Here is a 13,971-nt window from a genome sequence, read left to right as displayed (position 1 = left end):
TGTTGGCGAATAAATGCGGCAGAAGTTTGAATTGAAAGTCCCACTTGCGGAATTGAGAAAAAGGGCAGCCCGGGTCCCAGATTGCTCTCCTTAAGCTTCTGTTTTTAATAGGTCCAACTCCAGAAAGAGCACTGGGTTCAGTCGGCATCACATGTCGGAGCTCAGACATATTAGATTGGTGGATGAGGTTACTTTTAGCATGTGGATATCAGCCGCCACAGCTGATTCACTAGCCGTCAAGGAGCAAATGTCAAATGCCGATAACTGTTACATTACAAAGTTGAAAACTTAGGTTTTGATTGAAGTCAAGCTTTACGAGGCGCTCGTAATCATTCAGTGGTGAAAGCTAGTTTGAGCAGTCGACACTGTTAAGAAGTTGTCGAAGTGGCCTGAACAGAATCTATAGAAGAGGAGCAAGGTGGAGAGCTCTGCTAGCTATGCATACCTAACGTCACGTATAACTACTGTGTAGGATAGATTTGAAGTCAGTGGCCTGACAGGCTGCAAATTAAAGAACGAATCAAGACAGGTTTCGATGAGACAACATTCCAGCCGCAACTATATTTTCTAGCCACGCCGATCTTTACAGACGCAAGTTCTCATTGGATAAGCTAACCTTTCGGCCAGCTGAACGTAAACACATAGACGAACCCAGAATGATACACCTAAATGACCTATGTTTAGTGGTGTAGGAGGAAGATATGCTCAGCAGTAGGAGAACCTTTTTTTTTTTTTTTGTTTTTGATAGATCAAGCCTCGTAGTATCAGACTCATTAACGTTACACACTCAACATCATACTCAATACCTCAATAAATCCAATAACCAATATCAAAAGCAACACAATAGAAACTTTAATATGCATTCCCCAGCCCTGAGGATATACCGATTGCGAGCGTCAGTGAGGAAGCAAAAATGATTATGCTGACATGTGAAAGAGGTACTGGAGACCACCTGCAATTTTGTTTAATGTGTCCCATGGAAGGTGTAGCATGTGGTATCCCATGCCCGCCGGACTATATATTAAAGAAGCTTCATTCTCGACAGCGTCATCTCCAATTGAGCTCAATAAATTAAATGCTAGTCAACCGGCATGATGTCTACCGACTCTTCTCATTTCTTTTCCTCGCAAGAAGACGCAAACACAGAGCGTCCGCCTTTGTACACAGGATCTCCTTGGCAATTGTTCACCTCAGATGTCACACTTTTTTTCCGCAATATCCTGTACATTCCCTTCATTTTTTTGCCACTCTATCCATGGCCTTCTGGACCTATGGACGAACTCTACCCTACGGCAGCTAACCTCATCGACATTGCACTTCATTGTGTTCTCTTTGTTATCCAGTTTGGCTTTTTGATCTCTCTACCCTGTTTATTATATCTACCGGCCTCAATCTTGATCTTATACATTGCAATGGTTCTAGGGCTAAATGTCCTTATATGTCGACATTTTAACAAGGACATTCCTGAAGACGGCCTCAAATCAACTGAAGACGCCTATTCTCGTGGTTGGGCTCCACATGACGATGAGTACTGGATTTTTTTGAACGGAATTTGTGTAGGGTAAGAAAAAACTCCTGGGAACAATTTCGGGACGCATATAAGCTAACCTCCATTGCGCTGGTTCAGGAGGAACTGGCTTCAAAATAACATCGACCGGCTATCTCGTACATACCATCGTCCTGTCGTTGGGGTGCATAACAGGACGTATGTATAATCCTTGTTCCACCCTCACTTAAGCTTCAACTTCCGTGCGACTAGATACTCCACTCCACAGCAGTCTCTAACTTTCCGTAGGTTTGGTGTGGTTTTCGATCTCGTTCAGTGTCTGATCCAGCGCGCCCTTCTCTATGCCACATCGGACATCCGGCAATGCTATGTGTTGGTGAAAAAGGCACTCTACCGGCAGGGCGTAAAGAAGGTTATCCTGATTCTGCACTCCCAAGGCGGTATCGAGGGTGGCATGATACTAGACTGGCTCCTCGATGAAGTTCCGCAGGATCTCCTTCAATATCTCGAGGTGTATACTTTCGGCTGCCTTGCAAACCACTTTAGCAATCCGTATCGTAGCATCACCCCGTCCGCTGCTACAGCCGAGTTTTCTGCACGCGAGGTGGTAGCATTTGAGGACATCCACGGGCGCGCTATCTCACATATCGAACACTACGCTAATGCCTACGATTTTGCCAGCAGATGGGGAGTGCTCAACTTCACCAAGGCGAAGCCTAAAGACCCTCTTGAAAATTGTTTCATGGGCAAGGTTTTTGTGAATCCAAGGGCGGGCCATCAGCTCAACCAGCATTACCTTGATTCTATCTTCCCTCTTGATCCAACAGGGCGCTTCACACGCGACCCCGAGGAAGAGGACTTCATGGACATGGATGTCTTGATTAATGCCGCAGATGATCGGATCGAGAGGGGAAATGAATTAATAAGTCCCTCTTTAAGCGGGCTGGTGGACGGACTCAAGGGAGAGTTAAATAAGGAACACTGGAAAGTCGTCCTAAGAGAAGAAGTGTCAGGTGCTACACCCACTAATAATACAGGATTCCATACGGGAAATAGTACTTATGGCAGTTACATGCAGGCGCCAAAGATAGGGGAGTTAAGCAGGTTGTGGCAGTATCGAAACGGGGGTCGCCCAGTGTCTTGAGTTTATAGTTAGGTTAAGGTTATAATCTAACTATTTTCAAACTATTCTACTAGTTGTAGTATAGCTGATAAACGCAAGGAATGTTGGTAGCATGCCACTGCAGGCGCGCTCTTACGTTGTAGCCATTTCGGAGACGTATATAATTAGCACCACGAGACTGTAAGGTATTATTATCGCACAGTAATCGGGAAGATGTCAAATGCTTATATTGATCTTGCATCTTGGAAATTTTAATAGATGAGGACTTTGTAATTGAGGATACTATTAACCGCATAGATGTAACTCTCCTGGAGTAGTTTGAATCCGGGCTGTAGTTCATTTGCTTGATGTTAAACTAACTGGCGTAGTGGGATACAACATGCATCGCGAGGCTGATAGCCCCATCTAATCTTGCCTTCTCATTGAATCTCTGGGCCGAGCTGACTGAGCCTCTGACCTAAGTGGATACAATGCCCGGATGTTGAAACTGTAGCACCGGGGAGTGCTGGCCGAATTCTTACTGACCCCCCGAGTATTACTTATATATCTTTTGCTATTTATTATACAATTAGTAATATATTACTGATTTAGATTATAGTAATCCTATATTAACTAGCCTACAGTAAATCAGGCCTACAGTAAATCAGGCCTACAGAAAAGTCAATCCGGGACAATAGAATGCGTGTAGGTAAAGAGATACCTGAGTAACGCACGCGTAGGAGCAAGCGAGCCCACTGAATGAGCATTAGTGCGACCAGAAACATATTGACCGTAGAAGATTTGACATCAAAAGTTCAGACAGGGCTACAGCATTCCAGTCTGATTCTCCCCCATACTTCTGATCACACAAACTTCCGCCACTTACCGCCCCTATATAGCCACGGGTGTCGTTCCCATGTCCACCCTCCTTTGCATCGAAACCAGGTGTCCAGCACATATTGCCCCCGCCATAAGTTGAAAGCTATAAAAGTGTACACCTAGGTTCTGTGTGCATCGCTTTGCATAATTCTTAATAAGTAGGGTCCGTGTAAGATGCAGCTTTAGAGTTTGCGGTCATTAAATTAGCCCTACTAGTCTGATACTGTCAATATCCCGATTTTAAATGACTAAATGACTGAAAGATATAGTCAAGATGTAGGACTAGTCAAAATAATCAGCTAGTTCCTTCTCAAAGCCCGTTGCCTGTTTGACTGTGCTTTCTAGACATTATCTGTACATTAGTTGTTGTAGGTGATCAGGTGGATCCGGAGGAAGGGCTCTAGAAGGTTAATGACTTTGTCTTCCAGTGAAACGTTAATAGTGTCTAAAACATGGCGCATCACGGCAAGGAGTGGCGCCAGCTGCTGCTTCGTTTACAACATGTTGAGAATCGGATGTGACAGCAGTTTCCGTGGCATGAACAGCGTGATAAGAAGCATCGTTAGCCATCGCCCTCTATGTCGTTTGGACCGCTTTGACCAAGTCCTATCTGGATACACACAACGAGACCTACGGGAAGGGGGTTCTGGCCGTGATGTTCTGCTTCAATTTCTTCCAAGCTCCGTGCTGGATCCCACTGGTCATTGCGTATCCCGTCGAAACTCTCACGACGAAGCAGAGAGGTTTCATGTTCAGCATACATCTTTTCTTGATCAATACCGGAGGCTTTGCGCCACAATACCCTGTCCCGGTAGGCATCGCCAATCTCTCATGGCGTTATTATGATTACATTATTCAGATTGTTTTCAACGCCTGCTTGATTATTATCATCTACTTCACCTTTGTTGAGACCCAAGGGCGAACCCTTGAAAGAGATTGCAGTGCTCTGCTTCGTGAGCACGTCCAAAAAGCGCCATGCCGTCAACACTTCTTTATCCAGTGCTGTGGGAAGACTTACCAGTCCCCGAAGTCTTCCGCGTCGGCGACCATATATCATATGAGTGCTTCCTCATTTCATTTCTCGCCAGGTGCACCCATTCTGAGCTCCCGCAATCTCATTGACTAGGATTACATTGGTCAGTCCGCCTCCGAGCTTCTTCCGTCCAGTCGATTCTCACTTAACGGCAAGCGACTGGCTGCCTCGGAAAAGGGGTATGGGCCTCGACAGTCAAACATCGGGAGAGCGATAAACAGTTCTACTTTTACACTGCAATACAAGGGACAGACAAAACGTATGTATATACGGCAAAGTCTCCCAGTGACATTTGGACAGCTCACCCACCGATTGAGAGATTCTATTATGATACTGTGACACCAAGTCTTCACCTTGCTTCAAACACGCTTACCCTCCCCACTACCGGACCTGGGAGCATAGCTACATTCTGCATAAGGGTTTCCAAGATGAAGGATGGAGATAGAGCTGGCGTATCTATGTTCCGCGATGACAGTGCCTATATCGGTATCCATAAGCATGCGGAGGAAGCCAAGCTGGTCTATGTCGGCAATGTAAAAGTCGGTCCTCTGAATGTGCCTGTAGGGTACGTCAATGGCCGCCCTGTAGCTTTGGACTGGCAATGCGTCTCGAATGGCTCGATCAAATCGGAGAGATCGCTGGCGAGCGATCGAGTATGGCTACGGATCAAGGTAGGTCTGAGGGCTGCTCATGCAGATGGGCACGAGAATGATGCGAGAAATGCCACATTTGAGTACAGCTTTGATGGCACAACGTTCACGCAATTTGGTTTAGTATACTTGTTGACCAGATCCACCATGGGCTACATAGGTTATCGCTTTGGGCTGTTCAACTTTGCAACGGAGGCTCTGGGAGGACAGATACGGGTAGATTACTGAGACACTGAGACATGAACCCCTGGCGATTAGAAGGCATGAACCGAGGCTATTGGAGTTGAAGAGTTAAGCCGTGTAGACAATGCAAGTAATTTAGAATCTGGTTCTCTCATCAATCAAGAGAAAAGGTTACTCTTTTCACTCGAAATGAAGCTTTGCATCATGCAATCAAGTGCATCCCGTGATAGCCGGAAGATTGACCGGGACCGGCTTGAAATCACCGATCCATGTCCCAATTGCTCCCCAGCACTGTTCCTAGTCGAGAATCCTAGAATCATTGTTAGCGGTATGTTGATGTGAACTCTACTCTTCTAACAATGACAGTAGACAGCAGTCAAGATACTACAGACAACAATGTAGTGAGCTCTGTTCCAGCAGATGCGTGTCGGGGCTTTTCTCCAAATGACAGTGCGACCCAAGCCAGTGCAGGAAACCCAAGAATAGCCTAGGTAAGTCAGAACTCCTTTGGAAAACCCTATCGAGAACGAGTCATTGGGCTCCGGTTCGAGACAGGGGGTTGGCTTTAGCGCGGTGTATCCGTTTTTGTGAAGCGAAAATTATCTGATTGGGCCGTCTTCTAATAACATTGTCAAGAGGACTTAGCATCACAGTTGCCATATGTCTGTGAATGGGAATCGTTGTATCGAAGACGAAGCGCTATTCTCAGCCTAGTAAACTTTACGGGTCAAGGATTATGACCATGCCATGTCGTTGCTTGGCAAGCGAAGGTTGACGACGCGGTGGCTATCGTGACGTCAGTAGATCATCGCCGTCTTATAAGCGGCGAAACCGTTTCATCATCGCCGCATCACACAGAAGAACGAGAACTAGTTCTAGTACTCAACAACAAACAAACTCATAAATGACATATTAAATACTTGTCGATATTAGGTTCTCACGGTGCCCTCAATTGCGTTGTATTATACATCACTTCCACTCGGTTCCGACTTCCACATCTACCATCCGCGCCATGCCTCTCCACTTGACCGGTAGTTGCACATGCACGGCTGTCCAATACTCAGTAGACTTGGACTCCCCAGATATCGCCCGAACGTCCCTGTGTCATTGCTCGAGCTGCAAGAAGGCATTTGGTACCAACTACGGTCTCACAACTAAGGTCTGACGACTTGCCGCTGCGGTCGATGCACCACGCCTGGGCTAACCTCTGTCTAGGTTCCGATAGATGGGTTCAAGTACGAGCAAGGCAAACCGAAGTTGTTCAAGCAGGAGAATGGGGTAGTCAGAGAGTTCTGCGATAAATGCGGGTCGTTCCTTTGCGAATACGGAGTGAGTACTTTCTGAAGAAGAGGGGGACGGTACGAATGCTTATTCTGAACAGGAGCAAGCTGCGGACAAGTTCCGTTACATCACATGGGGCACACTTGATGATCCCGAGAAGCTCCCACCAAAGGGCGAATTCTTCTGCAAGGACAGAGCTAGTTGGATGCCCGAGGTCCCAGGTGAGTCTAATATTCCTGCAGGCTTTGGGGTTTCAACGTCTGAGGCTTATCTAGATGTATTTCATAAACGCGAGATCAAGGAGTGACAAAAACTTTCGCCTAAGAGATGACTTATCAGTCTTGATACTTAGTTTATGTGTAAATTGTAATCCGGGACTTAGAATATGACGGCTCGGAAATTGATCATCTGTCGGCAAGAGCAGCTTCAATAGGCAGTATCATATACTACAAATTAAAATTGAACCTTACGTATGGTGTTGTGCCATTTCTTATACTGTTTTCATATATATTTCGTTCTATGCTGATGTTACGAGGCTTAGCTGACCACTGGCACCTAGGCAATTGTTCGCAGAGCTCATGACGCCCTTGCTGTCCGTATGTCACGTACTGCTTCACCATAAAACTCATAGACTCAAGTATCGTCCTATCCATCTCCGAAGTGCTTCATTGTGAAAGACTCTTCTCATCCCAGATATCGGACCGCATGATGGAAGACGTTTAATACTTTGTAGTAGCTTCTGTGGCATAGAGATTACTGTACATATAACTTGTCTGAAGAGACACATCTCATGCATTGCTCAACTCTTCCGCTGCATCGATCAGGTTCTCAAGCAGTGGGGCGAGGTGAGCTTTGAAGTGAAAATCACCCTTGAACACGTCCATAAGTAACATGTGAATTATTTTAGGGTTATCCAACTCCTCAACGCGGCCTGCAACATGTACGAAGGGACTTCCAAAGCCGGTTCGGAGGAACATCTCCACATCAGCCGTATAGTCGCCGTCTAGTAAAATACGTGGCTTGTCCTGTTGAGTGGTTGCTGCAATTTGCCGTGGCTTAGACTGGGTTAAAGAGACTTGCCCTCGAGCAATAGAGGTAGAAGGATAAGTGCTGTCTGCCGTGGCAAATGCATCGCCAAGGTTCTCTTGACTACGTTCAAGCCCAAACTCAGATCTGCCACTTGTCGTAACATGCATGTTGTGCTTAAGCATGGTGAACATCCAAATGCATAGACAGGCGTGATAGGCCGCAATTGCATGAAATCCACTGACCTGGGCACGGGGAATAGATCGTACCGCCTTGATGACTTGTCCGGCATGCCAAAGAGTATGGTGTTCATTTTCGTTGTCGATCCACTCACGAAAGTGACACTGCACCTGACGTAACTCGGCATCTCCGTACCGTCCAGCAAATTTCTGAACGTCGTCTGATGATGTGTGTAAAAACATCAAAGACAATTCACTGACGAGTCTAGCTTCAGATGAAAACACTTTCATATTTTGAAGCTTTAGGGCCGTTGTCTCTATTTGCTTTTTCAACTCCTGTCGATGTGCCTCAATCCACAAGCTCCCTGGGCTATGAGAGACAGAGGAGCTACCACGGAGACTGAAGCTCGTTGAATCAGTGTAGGACCAGACTCGACCCCAAAGCATATAAGTGATGGCTAGGGAAATGAAGTCCACGTCAACAACATCACTCATGTCTCGGAGTTTGGACGCATCGGCAACGGCTTCAATGAGCGTGATGGAGACCGAGCGGTTGGGCTTGCTGAGGTATATGTCCTTCCACTGTTCGGGTGTTTTGGCATCCCAAAGGTCTCTTGCAGCGGGCAAACTGAAGCTGATCTCGAGCCCAGACCACATGGGGCCTCGAGTAAATGCAATGGAGTTTCGCATTTCATTCATGAGAAGTCTGAGGGCTAGTCTATAAGCATATTAGCTGTGAGGCGTTGAAAAAGACCAACGTAAGGGAACTTGCCGCTTGAAAGACTCCTGTTCCACCCAACGTAGCCATTTATGTCTTATTCCATCTCCCTCGTCTTCTTCATGGGGAATCACTGAAGGTAGGTAGTATCCCTTACGGAAAGCGCCCACTCTACGAAGCATCTGCACCAACGTATTAGTATAAAGGACTCGACTGAAATCTCAAAAGAGGTGGGAGGACTTACTGTCAAACCACTGCTTGCGAAGCCCTCGCTAACTTCCATCTTTTGACGGACCCCACTCCAAAGGCCAATTTCGACCCAAAGCAGGAATGTTTGGTTCAACTGAAGATTATGAATGAGGTTATTTTCGTGGCTAACGAAATGACATGCAGCCAGCCACACTGCTTTTTGTAGGGCGAACCCCATCCGCCAGATATTGGGTGCGGTGGAGATGGTAGACCCAGCTGCTACAATACCGGCCAGAAGTTCACTTCTGCAGGTATCTGGGTCGAATGATGCAGAATGAATCCATGAATCAATACTGATATCCTGATGCTCGAAGAATGTTTGCGTTAAGCTATTGAGAACAGCAAGAGACGGGAAGCAACGGATATTAAACGGGGATGATGAAAACTTCGATACCATGGACAGCATCTCATCCCTGGTGGCGGTTTCCCGAATTCGATTGTAGTGTGAGGACGACGGTTTTTCTTTGCTGAACTCTGTCGATTGAAGTATATGTGTTTCGTTAACAGGAACTCGCCATGCATCTGTACCAAGATGATCCCGGTTGGCTAGAGTCCATGGCCAAGGGGATGCCTTGGAACTTTTGGGTACCCTTGCATTATGGTAATCACCTTGTGATGCATTCCCAGACAAAGTGATATCGGCGGTGCTCACTGACTCTTGAGGCGGAACATTGAAATCGTTAGAAATATTGCCAACGAAAGGCTCGGGATATAGGCTCTGAAGAGCAGCATCAAGAGTGAAATGTGAATCGTGATATAATGAGAAGATGTCTGTAGGTAAACAGAAGTTTTGCGTATCTGTATCCAGAAGGAATGTATTACTGGATAAACTGTCGGCGTTTCCTCTTGTGATTTGGCCAAAATCAAGAGAGGCAACAAGGTTGTCTCTTGACACGTCCAGGGTCGCATCACTGTGATCAAGTTCTCTCTCGGAGAGGCTAGTAGTAATATCGACAGTTCGTTCGCTAGTCGGATCGACCATTATCGTCGAGGTTGACGTAGTTTCTCTTGAGTTTGGTGGAGTTGAAACCCCCGTCTTTAGGCTGTCGTCGCATGGTAGATGAGCTTCATCGTTGGGACTGGCATCATCGGTGGTGGCAGAACTATCTCGCTGGCATCTTCTCAGCCGAGGTATTGTATCGATGCAATGTAGGTTTTTAGATCGACATCTTTGACAAGGCCTTTTATTGCTGCATTTTGTCTTCGCTGTTATGCACATTGCACAAGCTTGCACAGCGCGTCCTTGCCTAGAGCTTTGGTCGAGTTGTGATCTGTGGATAGCCAGATGTCGGCTAAGAAGATCCCTGGGAAGCCAGGTATTAGAATGGTATGTCATATCTGATCGTTCAACGCGAAAGATGTTCATTTCCACTCACTTCCTATTGAACCGTCTTGGACAGTGTGGGCACGCATGATGGCGCGAGTTTTGGTCTTGATTATGTTGGTAAGTTTGCTGAACTCCGAATTTCTCCTATAAATACCAATTAAAACTTACGGGAGAGTTCATGCCTCTTCAGATGGTCTAAACGCTCATATCGTTTCGAACATACTGAACAATCGTAAGGAACAGAGACAGGATTAGTCTTGCTATGAACAGGTGGTGTATCCCTTCTGGAGCAAAGAAGCGGTGAAACAGCCACCTGGGACAATGTAGTAGTCAAGTCCATGGTATGCAACTATTAGCGAACGATGTGGTAGTCGGAGCAGGTGGGCAGGTGGGCATAGAGTGAGGTCTTCCGGGTAGCTGGAGTCGTTAAGCTGATGCCGGCCGGAGCGGGGGTGGGGGAGCCTCCATATTACTATGTACTGATGCGACGGCCATGATTGATAATCGTCGCGCTAGCGGTGGACAAATCCGTCGCACTTTTGATCATTGGCATTATCCTATAGCTACTAAGACTATCTCGTCACATACACCCAGCAGTCAAGGGACGTATCCATCTCTAGTATAGTACTAGTATAATGCACGCTGAAACGGGTGGTGGTTACATTTGAGTGGTCTGCCAATGACTTCGTCAACGGCCTGCCGCCTCTGTCATGACTATGCTCAAGTCATCAAGTAAACACACCAACGAACAATTCAAGGCCATGATTCTGCACCTTATAAGTCATCTTGCTCTTGATCTACATGATATCTAAATATTGAATTTGTTCTCAAGGCCTGAATGTTGGACAACAACTTTGACACGTGCCACGAAGTAAGACTCTGAGCGCAGGATTTCCGTTGATATACTTGGGGGCGAGAGAGACACAAAGGCCCAATTATGTCACTAACTCAATATCTAATCAATGGTACAATAATCTGGCTGCAGTAATTCGGTCCCGTGTGCACGATATGTCTTCCAACATTCAGGGTCTCTTGAGTTTGGAGCAGTGGCTCAAACTCAGGAAATATCGGCTCGTGTCCCTTGACTTCAAAACGAAGCGATTCACCCGCCTCAAATACAATGCCACCTGGCCAAATGGCAATGTCGAGCTCGACAACCTGACCCGTTGGTATTTTCTCAGATTTGTAGTGAGGATACCAAAGCTCAGTTGGCGTCTGACGTAGTCGCATTTCATCCGTCAGGTATGGATCCTCCGCAGTCTCCCGCTTTGATGCGCGCAGTCGCCCTGTAGGCCCAACGTATTTATAAAGGTTGATACTAGGAATGTCTGCTGGTTTTGTACCAGGCTTTTGATTGATGAAGGGGATATTGTAGTTGATGAGAGCATTGCCATCTTCATCAAGTTTTCTGATAACAATATAGACGTCCATATCATCTAGGTCGTTGCATGACATGAAGAGCTTTGCTTTGGAGAAGCCACAAAGCTCTGTATATCGATCAAACTTATATGTGAAGTGGGCGCCATCGTCCTGCCACGAGGTCGAATTGTAGGAGACAGAAGCGTTCGTTGAAGCCACCTCCGACTGTAGAGCTCCATTACCAGCGTCGAGATAAAGTGTCTCATATTGCGCTCGGTTCGGCGGGTAGTTATCCTCAGCTCGGAAAGAAATAGATGGGGCATTATATCGAAGAAGGGAGACTCGAACCTTGGGGGTAACTTCCCACCCATTATCTCTACCGAGGAGATAATGATCGAGGAATCTTTGCAAGTCATCATTGGCTTCAGGAGTATAGATATCGAACCACTCTTGAGTTGGATGTATCCGAAGCCTATATCCAAAACAACTGTTAATCCCTTCCTGGCAATTGAGGAGGACTCTCAAGACGTACCATTTCTCAGAGGAGCTAGAATATTTCCATCCTCGGATCGAGCCTTCTGTGTGCAAGCCAGAGGAGTAGCTAGCTAAGGCATACATCGGAACTTTGATATCCTGCAGTCTCGGCTTCTTGTCCTCCCAGTACTTGTTCATTAACGGATGCTTTTGAATCATTGCAACGATGTCCTCACGCTTGTTTCTTCCGTTCAGCTTGTCCGTGAGAAGGTCCCAAAACGTGTAATTAGGAATGCCACCTCGGCAGATGCTTTCTCTGTAGAAATCCCCGATACCTTCCCATGGAGCGATTGCCTTCAGGTGAGGTGGCTGTTCAGCTGCAATGAACCTATCATAGAATTTGTCAATGAATCTCGCGAATGATTGATATATTTGAAGAGACATACCACTGCGTGAATGCAAGCCATGAATTACCTACCAGAGCAACGGACTCGTTGCTCCATTCTTGCTTTGCAATCCACTCGATTGTATCGTAGCCGTCACGCCCTTCCTAGACGCGACAAACTGTAAGTATTATATTTGTCACTGCATCTGCACCAGACAAGCGAAGATCAGTGTACGAAGGGGTCTGTAGGGTTAATAACATTGAACAGACTTTCGGAGCCTCAACCAAGGATGTTACACACTCATCAAAGATTGTCCTCTCACAATATCAACTTCTTGAGTGGAGGCGAAAGGTAAGGATTGATATGTTGAAATGCAAGTACATACCTGCGTTCCCATCATAACCATGTCACCTTCGGAATTATAACACCCGCGGGAATCGGGCTGAACGAGGACATAACCCCTGGGGCACCATTCGGCTGGATCAGGGGCTTCGAACTTTTCCAGCCCACTAAGAGCGCTTTTAGGGACTCCGATGTGCGACATGTTTACTGTCTGAAAGTAGCCTAAGGACAAGCACCATGCGTTAGATTCGTATCGAGTAATGTGTGTTTGGGAGAAGGGTTATTACCTGTGCCTGTTTTGCCGTATGGTGACCATGGAAGCAAAGCGGGGAGCTTCTGGCCATCAAGTTTAGCGGGCCGAAAGATGTCAGCGTATAGTTTGACACCATCACGCATGGGGATCTCGACGTCTTTTTCCCATATAAGGTCTTCCTTCAAAGCTAAGCGGTCCGGGTCTCGCTGCCACCCTCGAGGGAGAATTCGTTTCGAGGGACCAAAATCAATCCACCAGTCATGGAAGTTAGGGTTGGCGTTTGTATACATAACTTCAACATCGTCAAACTTGTGTGCCATTGTGGAAAAGAATATTTGATCTTCCGAGAAAACTAGCCTAGTTTTCTGAGGCAGGGTAAGTCTTGTCAACGAGATTTCCTTAATTCACAAATCGATAGGTCATGCGCCACTATTTATAGATTCAAGATTACTTACAGACATTATCATCACAATTACACAACCACTTAGAATGATGCACCCGCCATCAGAGGCGTCCCCTCCGCACGGCCGAGTTCCGGGAGGGGGTGGGTGTCCGAGATGGATCCCCGTTCCCCTTCTCCGGCCGAGTCGCCGTTCCCCGTGGGGTCCGAGTCTGGGGGTATCGAGGGGAAGCCACTAGAACCAGAATAGAAGAAAACATGAGAATGATCTCAGACGTTTAGTTCAGTACAAGACATAGAAATCCATTAAGGTACTCCAATATCAAAACACCCACTCTGTCCGAAGTTTGAGGCCATTACTCCCAGCGCCAGGTGAAGTCTTACAAGTATTATTCATTGGTCTCAACGGTGTACATCTGTCCTAATAGGGAACCTTTACATACTTGGTCACTGAAGATGTCAACTCCGAGTTTTGATGTGAATTTATTACCTGTGTAGGTATGCACCTGGAGTATGGTGAAGGATCTAAAACATGGGATCCGAGTCAGCCGGCCTACAAGGCATAGCTTGTTACACTTAAAAACCTATGTCGGAGCTTCCAGCTCTCTGGCTTGGGTGGATAA

At 46.5% G+C, this 13,971-nt stretch overlaps 5 protein-coding genes across 5 annotated transcripts; 3 read left to right on the top strand and 2 right to left on the bottom strand.

The window, feature by feature from the left end:
- Positions 1 to 1,412: 1,412 nt before the first annotated feature.
- TGAM01_v202098 (hypothetical protein) lies at positions 1,413 to 3,039 on the top strand (the record flags this gene model as incomplete). The annotated part of the gene is made up of 3 exons (XM_018800325.1): positions 1,413 to 1,561; positions 1,796 to 2,433; positions 2,999 to 3,039. The coding sequence occupies 3 exons, from the start codon at positions 1,413 to 1,415 to the stop codon at positions 3,037 to 3,039; spliced, it is 828 nt and encodes a 275-aa protein (XP_018666467.1).
- A 1,910-nt stretch (positions 3,040 to 4,949) lies between these two features.
- On the top strand, positions 4,950 to 5,399 carry TGAM01_v202097 (hypothetical protein; the record flags this gene model as incomplete). The annotated part of the gene is made up of 1 exon (XM_018800324.1): positions 4,950 to 5,399. One exon carries the CDS (start codon positions 4,950 to 4,952, stop codon positions 5,397 to 5,399), a length of 450 nt encoding a protein of 149 aa, XP_018666466.1.
- Positions 5,400 to 6,366: 967 nt separating this feature from the next.
- Positions 6,367 to 6,942, top strand: TGAM01_v202096 (hypothetical protein; the record flags this gene model as incomplete). The annotated part of the gene is made up of 3 exons (XM_018800323.1): positions 6,367 to 6,513; positions 6,570 to 6,683; positions 6,736 to 6,942. 3 exons carry the CDS (start codon positions 6,367 to 6,369, stop codon positions 6,940 to 6,942), a joined length of 468 nt encoding a protein of 155 aa, XP_018666465.1.
- A 481-nt stretch (positions 6,943 to 7,423) lies between these two features.
- Positions 7,424 to 9,789, bottom strand: TGAM01_v202095 (hypothetical protein; the record flags this gene model as incomplete). Its single annotated transcript, XM_018800322.1, has 3 exons — positions 7,424 to 8,553; positions 8,599 to 8,740; positions 8,803 to 9,789. 3 exons carry the CDS (start codon positions 9,787 to 9,789, stop codon positions 7,424 to 7,426), a joined length of 2,259 nt encoding a protein of 752 aa, XP_018666464.1.
- Positions 9,790 to 11,082: 1,293 nt separating this feature from the next.
- TGAM01_v202094 (hypothetical protein) lies at positions 11,083 to 13,268 on the bottom strand (the record flags this gene model as incomplete). Its single annotated transcript, XM_018800321.1, has 5 exons — positions 11,083 to 11,965; positions 12,026 to 12,355; positions 12,414 to 12,517; positions 12,739 to 12,902; positions 12,983 to 13,268. The coding sequence occupies 5 exons, from the start codon at positions 13,266 to 13,268 to the stop codon at positions 11,083 to 11,085; spliced, it is 1,767 nt and encodes a 588-aa protein (XP_018666463.1).
- Positions 13,269 to 13,971: the final 703 nt, after the last annotated feature.

The sequence above is a fragment of the Trichoderma gamsii genome (assembly GCF_001481775.2).
Source record: "Trichoderma gamsii strain T6085 chromosome Unknown Scaffold_5.2, whole genome shotgun sequence".
NCBI classification, from domain to species: domain Eukaryota; kingdom Fungi; phylum Ascomycota; class Sordariomycetes; order Hypocreales; family Hypocreaceae; genus Trichoderma; species Trichoderma gamsii.
This window is presented reverse-complemented; position numbering and strand designations above follow the sequence as displayed.